General features: G+C 46.7%; 1 protein-coding gene across 1 annotated transcript; it reads left to right on the top strand.

Moving 5' to 3' along the window:
• The first annotated feature begins 1,011 nt into the window (after window positions 1-1,011).
• On the top strand, window positions 1,012-18,155 carry DUSP14 (dual specificity phosphatase 14). The gene is made up of 2 exons (XM_044429934.1): window positions 1,012-1,143; window positions 17,452-18,155. Exon 2 carries the CDS (start codon window positions 17,558-17,560, stop codon window positions 18,152-18,154), a length of 597 nt encoding a protein of 198 aa, XP_044285869.1. The 5' UTR covers window positions 1,012-1,143; window positions 17,452-17,557; the 3' UTR covers window position 18,155.
• Window positions 18,156-19,613: the final 1,458 nt, after the last annotated feature.

Here is a 19,613-nt window from a genome sequence, read left to right as displayed (position 1 = left end):
ATAATAAATGCCTTGCACAGAAAAGCACAGTATCATCTTGAACTTGTAGACCTCCTGTGTTTCCCCATTGTGTCGTCTGTCTTTCCTCCTTCTGAAGGTAATCTCTTAGAAGTGCGAAGGGAGATTATCTGCATGAGAGCCAGTGCAGCCTAGTGATCAAAGCAATGACCTGGGATTCAGGAGCACCAGGTCCCAGTCCCCACTCAGCCATGAAGCTCACTGGGTGATTTTAGGCTGGTCCCTAACTCTGTGGCTCACCTACCTCACAGGGTTACCATAAGCAGAAGACTGAGAGGAGAATGAATATGTTAGCAGTCTTGACTTCCTTAAAAGGTGGGAGATATAGAAATAATAAAGGAATGAGTGTGCTTTCTGATGACCAGCGCTATGAGCCCTTCATCTTGAAGCACCCTCCATATAATGCACAGAAGTCATTTAATTATTGTAAGCTGTCCTGAGACTTTTTATCGGGAAGGACTGGACAGAAATGTTTAAAATAAATAAATTCACGAGAAAGCAGAAGTCCTGGGAAAGAAGGCCAGGCATTGTCGCAGGGCCACAGAAGGCCGCTTGTTGCAAGACAGAGGCTCAGCAGAATTTGCTGCCACGGCTTTGACCTGGCAAGGCGGAGCTGGCCCAGGTGTTGCAAATGGACGCCAGGGTGCAAGCCAAACCAGTGCTGGTGCTGCTGAATCTTTTTAAGGGACCCCCAGGGAGATTTAAAGAGCTTGCCTTCCTTATTTCACATGCCGATGCCTTTAATAATAACAGTAATTAAAAAAAAGAATGAAAAACCCCATACTCAGCCAAAGCAGCTCTGACTCATCCTGCTCATTATAGGTTGGGGCTGCCTGCCTTTAAGCCCGAACAGCCAGCCGTCTCTTAGTAACCCTGCACACCGTCAGACACAGAGACACGCAGGGAGGTGGGATGGAGGAAAGAGGCGGGGCCTGGTGATCAGCTGTCAGCTGCCATCCTGTCCCCCCCCCCCGCCCCACCACCAGCACATTCCCCAGTGCTCAGTAACAGCCAGACCTGATCCGTCCTCCCATTCATAAGCCACGGTGGGACAGGCTGCCTCGCATCCGTCCGAGTGGAAGCGGAGAGACAGACGCCTTTCAAGTGACTCTTCCCCAGTCCGAGGTAAGAAGGACCTTACAGCTTGGGATGATGGGGCTTGGTTGTGCGATCCCTTCGGTCGCTCCTGTTGAGGGAAGGAGGGAGGAGAGAGAGAGAGAACTCGCTGTCTCTTCAATGTAACACAAGTTCTGGAAGAAATGTCGGCAAGGTACCTAGCAAAGAGATGGAAACTGTGTTTTCACAAGTGACGCAATTGTCGTGAGCACTGGTCTCCGGAGAAGTCTTGGTGTTTCTGGTGTGGGAAGTGAATTTGTGAGTGGAAGCAAACTGTGGGGGGGGGGGGGGGGGGGAGAGAGAACTAGGAAAGTGGGGGGGGCTTCTAGATAATTAGAAGCATCGCACTTCTCAGGTGCAAAATGCAGGCGTCAGATGCTCGGGCGGCACTCCCGTAGTCATGCACTCTGACGAATATTTGCAAAATACATGAGGTTGACTTTGATTGAGGGCATGGAAGCTTTTAAAAGGAGGTTGGGGAATGAAGGTTCAATTAATTTTAACTGCTCGATCTGATGGCAAGGACTGTTTCAGGGCATGTGGGGAAAGCGCTGCTGGTGCATTTGGCAAGAGTGTTTTTGTTGTTGTTTTGCAGCATGGTGTTAAGTCCCCTAGCTAGTGTATAGTTTTCGCTAGTGAAAAGGGAGGGCACTCCATGCCCACCTCTAGAAAAAGGACCCCCCCCCATTCACAGCACACCACCAGCAGGTATTTAATGAGGAAATAAAGTGAGCACCATTCTTGGGCAGAATTAATCTTCTTATCACTTGGAGGTGGGCAAATGGGGGAAATGAAAATAAAGCCTTATCCACATGAAATTTCTAAACACTCTCTTCCTCTCCAGTAGGAGGGAGGAGAGAATTAAGAATAAAATAATATCGCACTGTTCTTTTAAAAGCAAGTCTCTTCCCAGCTAGTTCCCTAGCCTTCCACCCCTGGCTCAGATCCCTATTGCATTTTTCCATAGTACCAAATAGTCAAAAAGAGCTGCTGTTAATCATTGATTTAAACAGTTGCAGATGGTATTCAGCTCTTTTCATTATGGGTTGGTCATTAAAAACTTAAAAAGAAGCTTTTGTTTTTTTGTACTGGGTAGCATTGGATTCAGCTTCTTTTTATAAGCTGAGCTGGCTTCTGCAAGCTTTTTTAGAAAGCATACAGAATGATGTGTTATTTGATAAGGGAACTGTTTGTTTAAAGGTTTTCCAAAAACAAATGGTGTTCATGAAGGGAGGCAGGCCAACATCCCCAGTTCACAGAATGGGACACTGAGGCAGAGAGAGAGAAAGAACCTTTCATGCACCTTATGTATTCATTTTAAAACATTTCTACCCCCCTCCCCACCCCCAGCTCAAGGTGGCTGACAATAAAAATAATATCTGTCAAAAGCAATGTTGCAAGAAATAAAAATAACTCTATATTAAAACACAAAAACAGCAGCAGACGATAACATTCCAAGAGCAAGTCAAAACGTTTAAAATGTTGGAAGAGAGGGAGTGACTAGAACAACAGGCTAAAAATCCTAGAATGCTACCCGTTTTACCCGATCTAAAATAAAGCTGTAAGTTGCATTGCTTTTATAAAAGGTGGCTGGTACTCAACAGCTCCACAAAAAAGCTAAGTTGCATTTATCCCAGAGCTGTTGACTCACACAACCATCCAGTCTGTTCTGCCCATGATTCCATGAGCGCATTAAAGCCAAGGCTTCCAGGGATGTGGCCCAGGTCCTTTTTTCATAAGCAGGAAAGCTGAGATAATCTGCCCACCCCCTAAGACCTCCCTGCTCACTTTGAGTTTAGCTCCAGCCCTCACAGGAGCTGAAGGACAGCAAGGAAATTTCCCTGCCTTGTCCTTTGCTGTCATGGAAAAGATTTTGGGGTGTCTTCTTGGGTGTGACCAAGGCATTTCCCAGTGACCTGCTCCTGCTGGAGATGAAACCAAATAAAACGGGCTTGTTGATAGGGGTTGACACTACCACACGCTGCCTTTTCTTTTAAAACATCCGTCTCTGGAGGCAAGGCTGTGGGGACGGCAGCAGCTCAGAATGTACCGCCAGACCACTGTGACGGTGTGAGTGAAACAAGTGCTTCTACAAACTGCAGATGGAAGGCCACATATTAAAAGGGGCACTATTTTCCCTGCTCCCACACACGTGTACCTTGTTGTGAGGACATAAGCGCTTCCTATACAGGAAAGGGGAGGCTAGGAAATGGCTCAACAGGGCTGGCGCTCCAAATATTTTCTTTGGAGCAAGGGCCAGGGCCAGGGCCAGGGCCAGGGCCAGGCCTTGGGGACCCCGGTTGCAGCTGATTCCCCCACATGAGCTGGCTGTTGGCACCAGCTCATGGGCTTCACCTCCTGCTGTTCAAATGCAGGAAGAAAGCTCGGCCGGGCAAAACAAATCCAAGTCTCCATTTCCTCCACCAACTGGGAACATCCAGGAAGAATCAACCACTCCCAGGTTATTATCCGGATTACAATTACGGATCAGAGTTTTGCAATAAAATCTGGGTGTCCAAGTTAGAGAGGAACCTTTGAGTCGACCTGAAAACTCTGTAATTGGGCTCACAGCTTTTTCAGTACCTGACATTTTTAATCTTATACCACCTAGCATGCATTTGGCAAGCACTGGTAGGTGCCTGATTGCCCCAGGCGGTCCACCCTCCCAGTCTAAGGCTGAGTCAAAGATATGAACGGTGAGCAAAACATTCCCCACAACACATTACATTCCCAGTTATCTCGTCTATGGCTTGTTCTTAGCTAAGAGTGCCTTTTTATGCAGTAAACATCTGGTAGAACTATGAAGTGCATCTGCTGTGCAAGCCAAAAATCAAACTCAAACATCTGGATCAGGTGGCAGGTCGCAGGAAAGACTTTTGCTCCACCTGAAACTGTGGAGAGCCAAGAAAATAATTGTGCTGGTACAAGGGAGCTTCCCAGCGCGGATTCCAAGTCCTTGAGGGTCTCCAAGGGGCCTCTTGCCCCAGTGAGTGGACCTTCTCCCTGTCATTGCTCTCACTCCTCTTCCGTTCTCTCCCCACACCTACCTCTTGCTTGCTTGACATCAAGCTAGCGAATGTGGTGTCTCCCCTCCTCTTCCTCAGCTCCACTGTTGCCTGGGACAGAGAGAAGAGCAGGAGGACGTGCAGGTTGTGACCTATTAGCATCACTAAAAAAAAAAAAAAAAAAAAAAACCAGGAAAAGGAAGCGTCTCCAGAAGAGACATTTGTGAGTAGAGCCCTACTAGGGTGTGGGCCTTTGGCGTGGGCCTTTGGCATGTGCCCAGCCATGCCAAGCCTGGATGTCAGCCCAACCTACCTCACAGGGCTGTTGTGAGGATAAGACTTCGTGCAGGAGGAGGAGAGTGATGTAAGCTGCTTTGAGTTCTTTAAAAGAAAAAAGGCAGGATGTAAATCTAATAAAAATCTAATAAAAAAAAAGCCCTGGCCAAAAAGCCAAAGGAACCTTCAGAAGATTTGGGTGAGATGTTGCACAAGCTTTCAGGAACATTCAATTTTTTATTGTTATATTGTTATTTATTTATGTACTTTGTTTCTGTTGTGAGCCGCCCCGAGGCTTCGTTGCGATGGGGGCGGCATAAAAATGTTTTAAATAAATAAATATATAAATAAATTCAGCTCTATAAAGTTTAGGCTGTTTCTCCAAGAGTCCAGATGGGGTGCTCTTCCAGTATTAATGCTTCCTATGTTCCTATAAGTGTGCTCCTAAAAAATAGGGTATCTTGAGCTGCATGTCGACATAGCTAAGCATCAACTTTCTATCCATTTTGGAAGCACCCTACGAATTTTGATGCACCTCACTCCAACAAGTGAGGCTCCCATGTACCCTAAAAACTGCAGTCACTTTCAGCCATTGTTTAAAGAACATTTAACATCCTCACCACTAAGAAACATATTCTCAAAAATAAATTTCAAGCACTTTTTTTAGTGATGAGCTATACTAAGGGAGGGTGGGGGAGTTGCAAGCTTCTCGGTTCAGCACACGTCTATATGACCAACATGGATACTGGGATGAGACAGGAGTGGATTTCTGCAAATCCAAAGAACAAATTCAGTTCACGGCTATTCAGTACAAGTGTAACCCGCAATAAATTGTTGCTGGTTGTACCCCACCCAGAGTTCGAGCTCGCAACTGCGAAATTCCATCACAAGTCAGTCAGCCCTTTGTACCTGTTAAATATGCTCAGTCCTTGTCGTGCTGGGGCATGGAAGCGCTCCCCTAAAAGAGGGTCACCTTTCAAACCGCAGGATCTCACACGGCCTGCCAATAGCTCCCTCTTAGGCATGGATGGCACTCTCCTGACCACAGAAAGGATCTATTACACATGAACAGCAGGCATCCAGAACCTCAGCCTGCAAGCCAAACCCAGGCCACCTCTAGGCCCTTTTAACAATTTCAGATTCATTTAATTACTGATCCTAATCCAGTTCACAGGATATATACACAAATATTTTCTTTGCCAGATATAAACACTGAACAATGTCGGATTCCACATTTCTCCTACCAGGCTCAGACTAACCATTTTGCCACTTGAAGTTGCTCAGGTCATTAATAGCATCAAGCTTCCTGGATATTCCAATTTGCAACAAATTTGCATATGAACCCTGCACTCTCCTGTAGGTGCAGTCTGAAGGACAAGATCCATAGCAGTGGGCAGGGTGTCTTTTTGGCCACCTGTCTTAGTAATTAATCATCTTCTTCAGAAACCCAGCCCAAGAACCCAAGGAACCCCTGAGTTCCTGGGATGAATTTGCTAACTGCTGGATGCTTTTCGTAAACTTTTGAGTTGTACAGGCACTTGTACTAGTGAACACAGATGCAACCTAAACAGCATCCCAAAAATGAAATAAGGGATTTGCATGGATTAATATATATGGATCAAGAAATAATTAAACAGGAATGCAAGAGATCTCACCAGACAACTTGTGTGCCTGCTCTGTTCGCCGTTCAGACAGTAACAAGGGTCAATGGTTATCTTCAGGAGCATTTCTTCTCAGCTCAAGTTCTAACACTGGAGAAGCCCTGGGAAGGGATTTCTCCAGAGCGTCATGGAGGCAGATCATGAGGGTGGGTCACCCCTTCTGTGGTGGGAAAAGACCCCCACCTTATGGCCATTGCGATGCTTTCCCAGGGATGATAGAAGCTTTCTTCAACCTAGCACTATCCAAATGTGTTCAGTAAAAAGTACTGAAAAGATCTGGGATTCTGGTCTGCAGAGCTAAAGGAAAAAGTGCACAATTTTCTATACGTTAACCTACATGTGCTCTAAAGTCTCTCCCTCCCTCTCTCTGAATGTTTAAACAATCCTGTCTCATAACAGCAGCACTATTTATAAGAGTGATGCAAGGCCAGAAAAAAGGAAGGCATGTCAGGGGAGGGGGGAAACCCAACAAAGATTCAAGAGTGGGATAGAGTCAAAAGCCAGCTCATTCAGACATCAGATGCCACCAGGGCTCCTGCACCTTTACTCTAGCAAGCGCCCCTGGACAGCAGGTTAGTGGGCCAGATGGCCCCCCAAAGAATCAGGGCTCTGAATGAAAGTTTTGGGGCTCCATACCTACTGGGCCACCCTCTCTCACTGCCTCAGTGTATTGGACTGTAACACCTAACTTTCCAGCTTAGGAAAGCTGGGACTTGCTGTCCAACATGTCTGGAGGCTCCCAGATTAGAGGACAGGATTGCAGTCCAAGAGAAAATAGTTTGCATACCAGGTGTGCCTGCCACCTCACTCCAGGCCTCACCCAACTCTCAACATTTTAGGGCATGGGACGACCACCAAACTTTGCCAGAGGAGACCGCCATGAAAGATAATGAAGGCTAGCTTTTTCCAGCCCAATGCCCTTCCAGATATTTTCAATGCCCATGCCCACCAGTCTCAGATGGTATGGCAAAGGCTTAGCAGTGATGGAAGCTGTGGCCCAAAGTCTCTCTGATGAAGGCCAACTCAGTATTAAATCTTTTTTTTTTCCTTTGTCTGGTGATGCATGGCTTTAGCGAGTTTTATGTTTTACCATTGTTGCCATCCAAGTGGTTATTAAAGATTATGTATTTGGCATATTTATCATACATGCTGTGTGTGAGAGAAACAGAGAGAAGCAAATTCTATTGTCTTGCCAAGCTCCAGTTGCCAAGGGCAGCATTTACATATTGCTTCAGTGCATACTTCAAAGGCCCTTCTTTTCAAGCTACAATATTTTTTTCTGGAGGAAAATCTGTATATACTCCTGCTTCCTGGTTCTTATTGAGCCTAAAGCATACCCTGGATTGAGGATTGGTGAGGAATGGCCAAAAGCCTTTTATGTATAGGACAGGATACAAAAGTTTTAAATAGGTGTTTCGAAATGGCAAGATCACCAATCTGCAGCTTTCACACACCCAGCCCAAGAAATCATATTTGTTTCTTTGACCCTGTCCTGGCTTGTAGGAATGATGTAAAACTAAATATATCTTCAGAGGCATTCACAGTTAAGATTAATTTTAAACCAAACATGGTTTGCATGCACAGCCAACATATACCCCAACAAGAACACAGAGGTTTAGCAGGTAAGGCCAACTGCATGGGGTCTATTCCCTCTCTTAGTGCTCTTGTTGCTTTGTGAAATATACTTGTGTGGGCACACACACAAACTCCTCAGGAATCCTCAAAAGGATTCAGCCTTCATGGCTGTGCTGATCTTCCTTGCTCCCTCATGCAAGCCCTTTTCCTAACAGCTGAGGAAATGGCACCGATATGATGGCCGCTCCTTTTTTTCTGCCTAAACGTACATGGGATTGCATCCTAAATAATCTCGTTTAGGTGCAGGGTTTTTATTTCACGAAACACAAAGCAAGCAGTGATGGGGAGAGAACAGCACAGGTGCGGGCCCAGCCCTTGCTACCTGGCCTCTCACTCCCCTCCGGCCCAATGGGTGGCCCAACTACTCCACCTCCCCTTTCAGCTTCCATTCGACACCTGAGGGAAAGTCTCCGCGAAAGGGAGGCCCCGCTCCCCTAACAGCCCCCCGAAGAAGCGCTTGTAACTTCAGCCAGGCCCGGTGGCAGAAGGCGGAGAACCGAGAGGCCGCAGGCAGGCCTCACGCCCGGCAGGGAGCTGCCGTTCCTCTCTGGCCCGCGGGGCTCGCCCCAGCCCGGGCAAGCGGACGCCCGAGAAGTGGGCTCACCCTACGGGCGGGGAGGCTTCGGCTAGCCCGGGCGCGGAGCCACACAACCCCCAAAGGACTGCAGCCATATTAAGATGCCCCGGGGGCCCCTCGGAGGAGAGCTTACCGTCGTGGGGAGCAGAGGCGCTCTTCGGGGCCCGGAGCCCCACGCCTTGCGCCCGGAGGGCCGCGGCGCCACCGGCCGCCGGAAGAAAGGCCCGGGCCCTGCGCAGCTCAGGTGCGCTTGCCCCAGCCGCGGAGGAGCCGGTGCTTTGGCCCACCTGGGCCAGCGCCTGCCCCGAGAGATCAGACGCCCTCCTCCCCTCTGGCCGCACGTCCCTTGTTTTGCAGAGCCTCTTCGGAGGCGCGGATGCACAGCAACACGATGCAAAGTCGGGGGGTTTTGTTTTGGAGGGTTGTTTTGGGGTGTGGGTTTCGTTCTCCTCCCCTCTGTGGGCCCGCGTCCTACCTGGCGCCCATCCTGGCAGGGAAGACGGTGACCCGGAGACCTGCTCTCCCTTTTCGGAGCGCTTTACACCAGCCTTGAGTGCCACCACACTTCAAAGAGAGGGTGCTCAGAAATGCAGCTTTTTTCCCTCCTGACAGCCATTCATATAGTGGACTGTCTTCTGTAAAAGGCAGGAATTGCCCCGCAAATGAGGAAATGCATCACCGAAAGAGAGGACAAAAGAAGGCAGTGTTTTGCATATTTGTGATTCTAAAATTTGTGTACAGATGTCATTATAGAAATAAGTTCAATTTGAATGGAAATACAGTACATCTCACCATAGAGAGGAAGGCTGTGACCAGCGGACTTGTGTGCCTACCTGTTCAGTCTGTTGTTCAGGTGCAACAGTTCTTAGGGTGCTTTGTCTTTAAACTGGAACCCGACAGGATAGCTTTTCAAATAGGGAGCAGTCCTCTCGCAACCCTGGAAATAGAGGAATGCCCTCTCCAATTGGACACACAGGTGCCCTACAATGAAGTCTCCCACATGCACCTGCCAAGATGGCCACCAGCCTAGATAGCTTTAAAGGGGAATGAGACAAATTCATGAAGGATAAAGGGATTGCTGGGTACTAGCTGTGATGACTATGTGCAACCTTGGGGAACTGAGGCAGCATAACTGGGGCCTTCTCTGACACCTCTGGATGTCAACAGTAGGAAAAGGGGAACTGGACCACTGGCCTGCTTCACCAGGGCTCTTCCGTTCTTACCTTTGGAGACCCTTTTGCTGGATGCAAAATATGGCAATACAAAGATCTTAAAGAGACGGTGCAACACAACAAAAACAGCAGCTCAAAGCCATACATAATCCGGATCTAGAATTTGTTAAAAAGATCTTTGCCAGGTACCAAAAGTGCAGGTGCCTCATGGTCTCTTCCCTGGGGGGAGATTATGGCCCTCCCTTAGATGCGGGGAGCAGCTTGCATGGATGCCATTCTGGTGCTGAATTTAGGGGAAGTGCTGATTTAATAATGCCTCCTACTGCTGTTTTTCTGCACAGAAGCTCCCCCAAAACCATTAGAAACAAAAGCAAGGCTGATTCCCCCAGCCAAGGGGTCCCCATGTGGTAGAATACCCAGAGCCCACCCCATATCCGTAGAAGACCTGTAATATTTACCTTTCCGATCCCTTCATTCTTTTGCCCTTTAGATAATTCTTGGCTGTGTTCAGATTCAAGACCTGCTTTAACAAAATGCAATAATTTTTAAGGCCGAGAGCCTATATTCAGGGGGGGGAAATGGAATTCATTTTCTGTTACTTCTGATGAGTGACTGTCCAGATGAGTTTATGAAGCCTGCAGAGAATTATCTACAGAAGGGCAGCACAGCAGCCAACTATAGGCAGGGAAGCAAGAGAACTTTGGCTCCATTTTTTTATCCGCTGTACCATGATTTGCAGCCGTGTGTAAAACACTCTATAAAAATAATTGGCCAACATTAGCACTCGCTGTTGCCTTGTCATTTCTTCTGACACTGCCTGTCCCAAAGGGCCAGACTTCAACAAACCTCAGTTCAAACCTCTAGACTGGCATTTTCTCAATTATAGGGAGGGAGGTGGAGCACTGGTAAAGCATAAAGGTGAGAGCTGTAACGAAATGTTGCAGTGCAGAGTGTATCCCTTGGGCTGCCAGCCAGCCATGTCCTCTTGTGTAATACTCTATTTCCACCAGATGAGCCAGGCTGGATCAAAGCAAAGACCTACCCAGCATCCTTTTCGCAAGGGGTCAGCCAGCTGCCCCTGGGAAGTCCACAAGCAGGCTGTGAGCACCGTGCTATTTAATTTATTAATTATATTTTTAGTTCACCTGATAACCTCTTGCTCAGGTTCCCTAGCAACCTGGCAAAAAAAGGCTTGAGTCTGAAACTCTGAAGAGCCACTGACAACGCACACAATAGACTGATAGCTCACTTGGCTGCATTCTTATGTTCTTGCGAGGTTCGGTGGGATGAAACATAAATTTGCTCTTGGACAACTGATAATGTAATGAAAGGGTCCCTGAGTTTTTTGGATCAGTGGGTACATTTGGAATTTTGAAAGAGTGTCATGGAAACACACTTAGAAAGACAGCTAGAAATTATTCACGATATTTGCATTCCACCATAGATGGTCCCCCATTCATAACAACCCTGTGAGAAAGGAGCCTGCACATGCACAAGACAGCGAGAAGGGGGCAGGAAAGAGCAAGATTGGTCTAAAATAATCCAGATTTCTCCTAGTGCCAGCAGTCAACAGACAATGCATAGCAATTCCATCTTCACTTCAATCCATTTTCTGCAAGAATAAAAAAAGCAGTAGGAAAACACAGGAAGACTGGGAGTGAAAGACAATCATGAGGTCTAGGCTTCCAGTAAGAGTCTATGAATGAACGGCACAATAAAACCCTCACCTGGAACCACCCCTAGTCTGCCAGTCTTGCACCAAACTGGCAAGCATCACTACTTCTGGGTCTTTATTTGTAAGAGGAAACAGAGAATAAAGAGGCTTTCCAGTTCACACTGCTTCTCACTTCACACGGAAACACAGGCTTGGGCGGCTTTCTCACCAAGTGTTCCTTGGCATATATAGTTCATTCTGGTGAGGGTTTCCCCAGAAGACAGACAGCTTTAAAAACACTGCCGTCAAGAATGAAATAATGGGGTCCTACCTCATAGTCATTATAAAAACAAAATGAGATTGAAGGGGGCAAACGCTTTAAGATCTTGTCACTTAAATTGGACTTGAGCAGCAAGGAAGTAGGGACACCGCTGTGTTATTTATATAATTATGTATTAGGTTTCTATCCTGCCTTATTCCTTTAAAGAACTCGAAGCTGCTTACATCATTCTCCTCTTCCCCCTGCTCTCAACATTATCCTATCCCCACAACAAAAACCCTGTGAGGCAGGTTGGGCTGAGAATCTGCAATGGGCCCAAAATCACTCAGTTGGCTACACAGATGAGAGGGGACTTGAACCCGGATCGCCTGAGTCCCAGTCCTGCGCTCTTAATCACTACAGCACAGCGGCTCTCTGTTTTAATCCGTTTTATTCCAGGAGCTTATTACGATCCCCTTCTTTGCTTGAGCAAATCTGGGGTCCCTTGCCATGCACACCTATTGCCAGCAGCTAACCTTGCAAGCAGGTGGCTGACATCTTTTTCTGGAAGGGAGCTCACCTCTAAATTTCGCGCTATGGGACATTTAAAAATGTCAAGTAAAATTTCAAAGGTGGCTGCCTGGCACCAGTTACCAGAAGACAGTTACCAGATCACGGGCACCGCTGCTTGGCTGCCAAAGAAGTCTCTCCCATTCTTGAGGGAAGATGCTGCTGGAGTTCCTCTGACTGGCAATGCCGCAGCCTCTTCCAGCATTGCTCAGATCTTTTGCCATTGTGTTGCCTCAGGTGGGAAATGGAGGAGCTGACACTGGTCAGAGTGGGTGGCTGCTTCAGCACATTGCAAAGTGGGGTATTTTATGGATGTGAAGCTCTCAGGTGCCCACCCCACAAGGCTTTGGAAGGAACCAGGCCAACAAGTTCGGCTGGGCTTTAGAGTAAATTATGGAATTTCCCACCACGAGATGTCATGATGACTAGCGACTTGGATGACTTTAAAAGGGATGAGACACATTCACTGGAGGTAAGGCTAACCATGGCTACTCATCCTGAGGACTGCATGCATATGTACATCAGTTGCTGGGGAACATGGGCACGAAGATGCTGTTGCACCGCTTGCAGGTTTCCTGCTAGTATAGCTGCTTGGTCTCTGTGTGAACATAACACCGAGTGAACTGGACCCTTGGCCTGATCCAGCACAGCCCATCTTATGTTCTTAGGCGTTGCAGAGCACAGCTCTTTTTTTCTTGTAATTAGTTCTTCCAAACATTCTGTAAGGTGGCAAACCATAGCTGACTGTGAAGATATTTTATTATTTGCGGTCCTCTGCTTGCCTGAAGGATTACGTCTAGGAGGAGACAAATTCATCAGTTTCAGCTGTCCCAGTTCAATCTTTGGGTCGGTTCAAGCCACACTTGCAGAATTCTTTCCATCTTAAATTTAGTTTGTTCTGAATGATGGTGTTTTTTATTTAAAAGTAAGGTTTCTATAAGACCCGTAAGTATTTTTGTGTGAATTTCTCCAAACAGAAGCATCTGTGCCAACAATTTTCCAGTGTCACCTATTTCTGAAAATTATTTCCTTAAGAAATAATTTTAGTGTACTTTTCCCTAATATGCACAATCTGTACTCTTTTTTTTTACTACAATTTTACAGGATTCAGAGAAGTGGGAATTCTGAACACTTGCTTGGCTTTGATTCATATATTGGATCCAAAATGCAAAATTCAGTAAGTTCACATGAACATGTGAACCAAATGATTTTTTCTTTTATTCCTAACAACAACCTGGACTGTGCCGGATGTTCATGGCACAAGGCCTATTAGTTCAGTTTTAAAAGCACTGTAATATTTCCTGACTACGATTACCTGACTTGCAGTAAATGGGATTGCTAGGTTTTCAACAGGCTGCCAAGGAACAACACACATGGCCCAGCATCAGCAAAAGATCTGGTACATATTAATCCACCAAGGAAAAGCGTATGTCTTTTTCCCCCCAAAGGTGTTTATACTGCCATTCATAGAAAGAAAAGCTGAATTGATTTACACTTGTTAAACCATACACTACGGTAACATATGACGACAAATTCATAAAATACAGAGGGTAGCAGAATGCCTTTTTAAATGGGTGATTTTAAGCAATTTTCAAAAGGCATAAGCCTCTTGGGACAGAACTTTCCATGAAATGGGTGCCACGAGAGAAAAAGTGACGTTCCACACATGTGCAGAGGGCTCGGAGGCCCTATTTTCTCCATTCCAACCACACAACAGCTTTCAAAGGACAAGCACCACTATAGAAAGATGGGGCGGTGATTGGCCAGGTGAAACGCTGATGTCACAAAGGTACCTAAAGTGATTTGTAGGCAGAGAGAGGGTCTTAAAAGTTTTGCTCAGCATATGCTAGCAGTGAAATGATTTAGCCCTCCAGCAGGACGCAGTATATGGGAAACACCACGGCAGAATCTGGCCTCCAAGAAAGAACAAAAAGGTAGCCGTTTCATCAAAACCTATGAAACATGCGTGCTTATTTTGCATTTTGATGAAGCAAAATTTCCTGCATAAATGGAGCCTGTACAGAAGAGGTAAAGTTGCAATTATGAGAAAGAGGACCAGGAAATATATGCCAGGAAGTATGGACTAGAAACTAAAAGTTTTAGAATTGCCCAAAAAAAAAAAAAAAGTATTTCCAAGGACTAAGCTTGTTTTAAAACTAAAGCCTTCCACAAAGAAACGCTGTTACTACTGCTCCAATATTCCACGCTTGCAATCATTAAGGAAGCTCAGAAAGCAGACTGCAGAATTAGCAGGAGTATTTTTTTTTTTCAGGTATACAAATCAGCTAAGTATTTTATCTTATTTTTCTTTCCTTTGAAAACTGGCTGCCTCAGCCTCATTATTAGGATTTTAAATGCCCTCATGGTTTTAAACTCCTGCTTTAGTACAGATGCTACCAATATACTGAATTTTACATTTGCTTATTGATCCTTTTATAATTTTTGGTTCTATACATGGAGCATTGGATTTACTGTTTGATTGGATTTTTCAAGTGGAAGCTACAAACCTCTTAAAGCAATCCTTTGAACTATGCTGCTAATTCAGTAGATGGTTCAAGATCAATTGTTCCTTCTAGGACCGGAATTCCGCAGAACACCTAAACATGGGTTTCGGTGTACCACTGCAGTTGTACCAGGTCTGAAAACGGGTGTTTTAATGTGCAGTTGAACAGCCGAGAGCAAGAACTGGCTAGTCCCCCCTCCAGTCCAAGAATTCACTTTGGTCTTTGGCCATTCATGCGCTGAATCTCAGGGTCGTGGACCAAATATTTTCTGCCTGCCTTGGGATTCACTGTGGCCCTGCAGGATGCCCATGCTGGACACAGCACCTTCGTTTGAGCTGTTTGCAGTCTACCCATCCGAAAAGTTGAAATGCCTCCCTTAAACTGGATGTACCGGCAGAAGAGCTTTCAGCTAACGTGTCTTTTAACAGTACGTTAACCTCGCCCTTCTGCTCCACCAGCCACTAGATGCATGTAAGGGAAGTCTCATCTTTTGGGACTCACTGCCTGAAGGAGCTGGGAACCATCGCTTCAGGGCCTCCAGGTCTCCCCCAGGGACACGTCCTGGCTGAGCCACTTTCCCTTGCAATTCCAGGAGGAGCTGGGTTCAGGGAGGGGCTTACTTTCATTCAGAGCCTTGGCAGGCAGGCAGGCAGGCTAGCTGGCTGGAGAGATTTCCTGCTGCCAGTATCCTAAAATGCTCCATTCCCTGCATCTGAACCCTCCCATGACAAAAATAGCACCCTCCATGTATGACAGGGAGATAGCAACAAGTTGCAGGTTCAGAGGAGTACAAGAAGCATTCATTAAAGCAACATGAACATCTTCAACCAGACCCAAAGGCGGCACAACAACTGCTGGTTATGGGGACGGAAAAGATTAGCATCACAGGAACTGGCTAACTGGTTAGAATCCTGCACCACCAGATTCTCTTGCAGCCCTGCTTATCTCTTACTCATTGCCAGTATCGGGGGCTTCTTTGGGTAGAAATCGGATTCTAATCTCTCTCTCTGCTGCTTCTAAACTAACATGTATTTATTAGGAGTGTGCTTTCAGACTCTACTCTGAGCCCAAGTAACTCAAAATGAAGGAACTTCAAAAACGGCAGGGAAGTGCCTAAGGAGCTCTTAACAGGGCTGGCCTCTTGCTGGAAAAGCCGAGCTGCGAATAAACAATACAAGCCTCAGATCTGACATTAAAAATAAACCGCTTAGCACGGAGCTCTCTGGCTTGGCCTCCACTCGCCTCCACCGCAGAAAGAGATGTGTCCAGGCCAATCTGATCCACAGCCAAGCAACCTGGACTGAGCTTGCAACTGAGGAAGTCTGCAGCTCGGAGTAGCTTACAAAATATAAAACACGCAGTAAAAGCCACGTATTGAAATATTACCAGCAAAAACAGCAAAGCCAAACAATTAAAAAAAAGTGTCAGATTTGAAGATCTGGCCCTTCCTTGTACTACAACCTGACAGCTATGGTTACAGCCACGGTGGCTATGGGGCGGTATTGAAATTGAGGAAGAGGAAGGTGGCAGAAAGAGCTGCATGATGGAATGTAAAAAAAAAAAAAATTGGCAGGGATATGTCAGGGAGAAAATTAACCTATTTCTCTGACCCAGGTAGGGTAATTTTTTACCCATGTTAAAACATCAAAGGATATTTCCTCTTCCACACTGGCCTCCTGCTGCCAGTTGTATTGGTTCAATTGGTTTGGGGCAAGAGAGTGAATTCTAACCAGGCCAGCTCCAGAGGCCACCCTCTTCCACTCTCTGTCCTGGGCTGGCAACTCAATCTTCCCTCAACGCTCATGTCTGGACAGCATCCTTTGCTATACCCAAAGGCAGCAGACTAGGCTCGGGGTTCTGGAACAGGTTGCTGGGCCTACAAAGACGTTTCTTGCAACGCACTGCAACTGCCTCCCAGCATCTGCCACCTAACGCAACTTCCTCATTCTGTTTAATGGTCAGGCTAGTCCCAAAAAACTCCACCATTCATAAGCCAACAACAGCCAAGGGGTGCTCTTCAAGGGTTGCTCCCTGGGTTCAGATCACACAATAAGCCGTGGTTCACTGACATCCAACTCTCAAACCACACTCAACCCATGAATGTGAGTTGTCTGAAACAAGTCACACAACGGGCCATGACCGTTAGACTCATCTTCTCACTTTCAGGTGGTAACATATATTAATTTAATATTACTTGCCTGTGTTTGGACCACCCCACTGCTCATTCAGCCAAGTACTGTCCTAGCCTCTTGCCCCCAGATCCTGTTCAGTTGGCACTGATGAGGGAGAGAAAAGTCAAATACACATATGGAAGATCTCGGTCAAGGCTGGCTCACATGCACACAGTGATCCCAATGTCCTTGGCAATCAGCTGACCCTGCCAAACAAGCAAGAACCGCTTCATTTCACAGCCCTGCTTTCTGGAACCAACAGGCTCAGAGGGAACAAAGCTATTGTGCAAACTCATTTGCTGAGTGTTTTTTTCCAGATTGCTTAATTTGTTAAATTGCATTTTGTTTGAAGTGTCATGGTGTCTCACATGCCAATCTCCCCAGTCCTCACCTACTGTCTCCAGAGAGAGGGAGGGAGGGAGGGTTGGATCCTAAATGGAGCCGCTGAGAAACCAGGGGGAGATTCACGGAATGGGCTGGGGGTGCCAAAAAGGTTAGGCTGCAATGTAAATAGAGCGTCCCCCACATCCCCATTCCTCGCTCAATGAAGGCTCCCGACACAGAATGCAGAGCATTGAAGAAAACAAGATGGGGAAGGAGAGCGCAGATTGGTTATCAAACAGCTGGCTGAAACACTCGGGCAAGAGCTGTTCTGCTGGGGGGCGTGGGAGGGTTCGCGCCTTGACTGGCAATTTGCGCTGCCGAGCGTCCTTTGCTGTGCCGTGTCCATGAATGAATATCGGCAGACAAAGTCACGGATCCTTCGTGAAGCGTGACTCGCTTTTTTCACGTCAAGACATGTTGTAAACCGGCTCTTCCTTTTCGTTTTGCAGGTGAAGCAGCACAGCGGACCGGGGCTCCACCGAACATCGGAGGGGAAGCTTTTCTCTTGGTGCAGCACACCTAGGATGGAAGTCTAAGCGCCCGCCGGCTACCCCCATGACCTCCAGAAGACACTACTCCTTGCCACGAACTCTAATGACTCCTCGCTTGTACTCCGAAGGGGCCCTGTGCGGCATCGCCCAAATCACGCCCTTCCTATACCTCAGCAAGGGCAGCGTGGCCTCCAACCGGCAGCTGCTTTTAGCCCGCGGCATCACCTGCATCGTCAATGCCACCATCGAGCTCCCCAACTACAACTTCCCCGAGTTCGAGTATGTCAAAGTGCCTGTGGACGATAGGCCCAACGCCCCCATCTCCCTCTACTTTGACAGCGTGGCCGACAAGATCCAAAGCGTGGCCCGGAAGCACGGAGTCACCCTGGTCCACTGCGCGGCCGGCGTGAGCCGATCGGCCACCCTCTGCATCGCGTACTTGATGAAATACCAGAACGTCACCCTGTACGAGGCTTACAACTGGGTGAAGTCGAGGCGCCCAGTCATAAATCCCAACGTGGGCTTCTGGCGACAGCTTATTGACTACGAGCGGGAGCTCTACGGCAGAAACACCGTCAAAATGGTACAGACTCCCTATGGCATCATGCCAGATGTTTACATGCGGGAAAGACGAACCTACGTGCCTTACTGGGGGATCTAAAGATAGGGAGCGGGAGGAATGAGATACTCGGAAGCTAGCAGAAAGCAGGGCCTGACCGTCTCGTCTTGCCATCGGCTCCGGCTCCTTTTCAGACAGCTGAACCTCCAATGCATTTTCAAAGCACTAAACCAGCAACCCCATGATCTGGGGGGCCTTAATCCCATGGAGTTAACCTTGCAGGGCCACCTCTGCGAAGATGTAAAAGCACCTATAAAACAAACCCGAAAGCCCATCTCGATATTTTCAGTTCATGAAGCCAGACACTCAACTTGGTGGAAGACTTGACCCAAATATTGTTTGGCGACGTGGTAGCTTTTTGTTTTCAGCTTTTTAAAAAAATATTTTATTTCTTTTTTTCTTTTTTCTTTCTTCGGTTAACAGCAGCTTGTTGGCAAAAAGTCTCATTGGGTGAGAGTGAATGTTCCCTTTTTCCAGAGGGGAACTTACTCATTACACTGGATTTTAAAAAATAAAAACACAGAGAAATAAGATGTTATTGTAATTATTATTTTAAAAGTATGGATGGGATTTATCCAGAAGGGTTTTCCATCTCATTTCTAGTAACTGATAGCTAGCTTCTAATTTCCAGTTTATGGGATTGGGAGGAATGCTAAGCAGACAATCTGCCTCAAATAAAGTAATTTAGACAACAGAGATCATATGTTCTTTCTTGTCCCAATTACCCTTGACCTTGCATTGTTCAACACTGGCCTCTTAAAAGCATCTGTTTATATTAAAGCATCTGTGAGTTGCTTTTAGCACCAACTCCCATGGCATTAATAAAGTTCAAAGAATAAAATACTACAAAATGCCATCATAAGACCTGAAGGACCCCCCCTCCCCCGCACTCTGGTCTTGCCAGTATCCATTCAATAAAACAGGCAAATTCATAAAAACAGTGCAATTAAAAGTCAGCTTTTCAACAGGCTGGAAGGCCTGGGTAATTAGTTTTAAAAACACCATTGCCTGGAGTCAGACAGACACAACTAGGACCCTGGAGAATTTCTCCAGAGAAAGCTTGTGAGGTGGCACAGTTGAGATGACAGGTAAAAAGGTCACAAGCTGTCGTTCCCCCCCACCCCCACACACACTTTGCATGTACACAGCACCGATGTGAATGTTCAAAACGTTCTACATGATGAAAGCTGCTACATCTTGCAATGTACATACAGGAAGCACACACACGAACACCTATGCACATGCGTGTGTGTGTGTCAGTGATTATTTTGGATGCCACAGCTTCTGTTAACTAAAGGGAGGGGCAAAGAGCCACACAGTGGCCAGTTCTACCTGCTCAGGTAGCTTTTAAGCCTAGCCTCGCATTCTTAAGGGCTAGTAACTTGCATCAATTTTAAAAAACAAAACCAGATTCTCGTGTTGTGGAATCCAGCACCCAGTACCACCTTAGAGCTCCGTATCATCTTCAAATGTACAATCTCACCTCCCAAATCCAATGCAA

This window comes from Varanus komodoensis, unplaced genomic scaffold (assembly GCF_004798865.1).
Source record: "Varanus komodoensis strain SLA01 unplaced genomic scaffold, ASM479886v1 scaffold20_1, whole genome shotgun sequence".
Taxonomy (NCBI): domain Eukaryota; kingdom Metazoa; phylum Chordata; class Lepidosauria; order Squamata; family Varanidae; genus Varanus; species Varanus komodoensis.
Note: the sequence above shows the minus strand (reverse complement) of the source record. Positions and strands in the feature narration are given on the sequence as shown.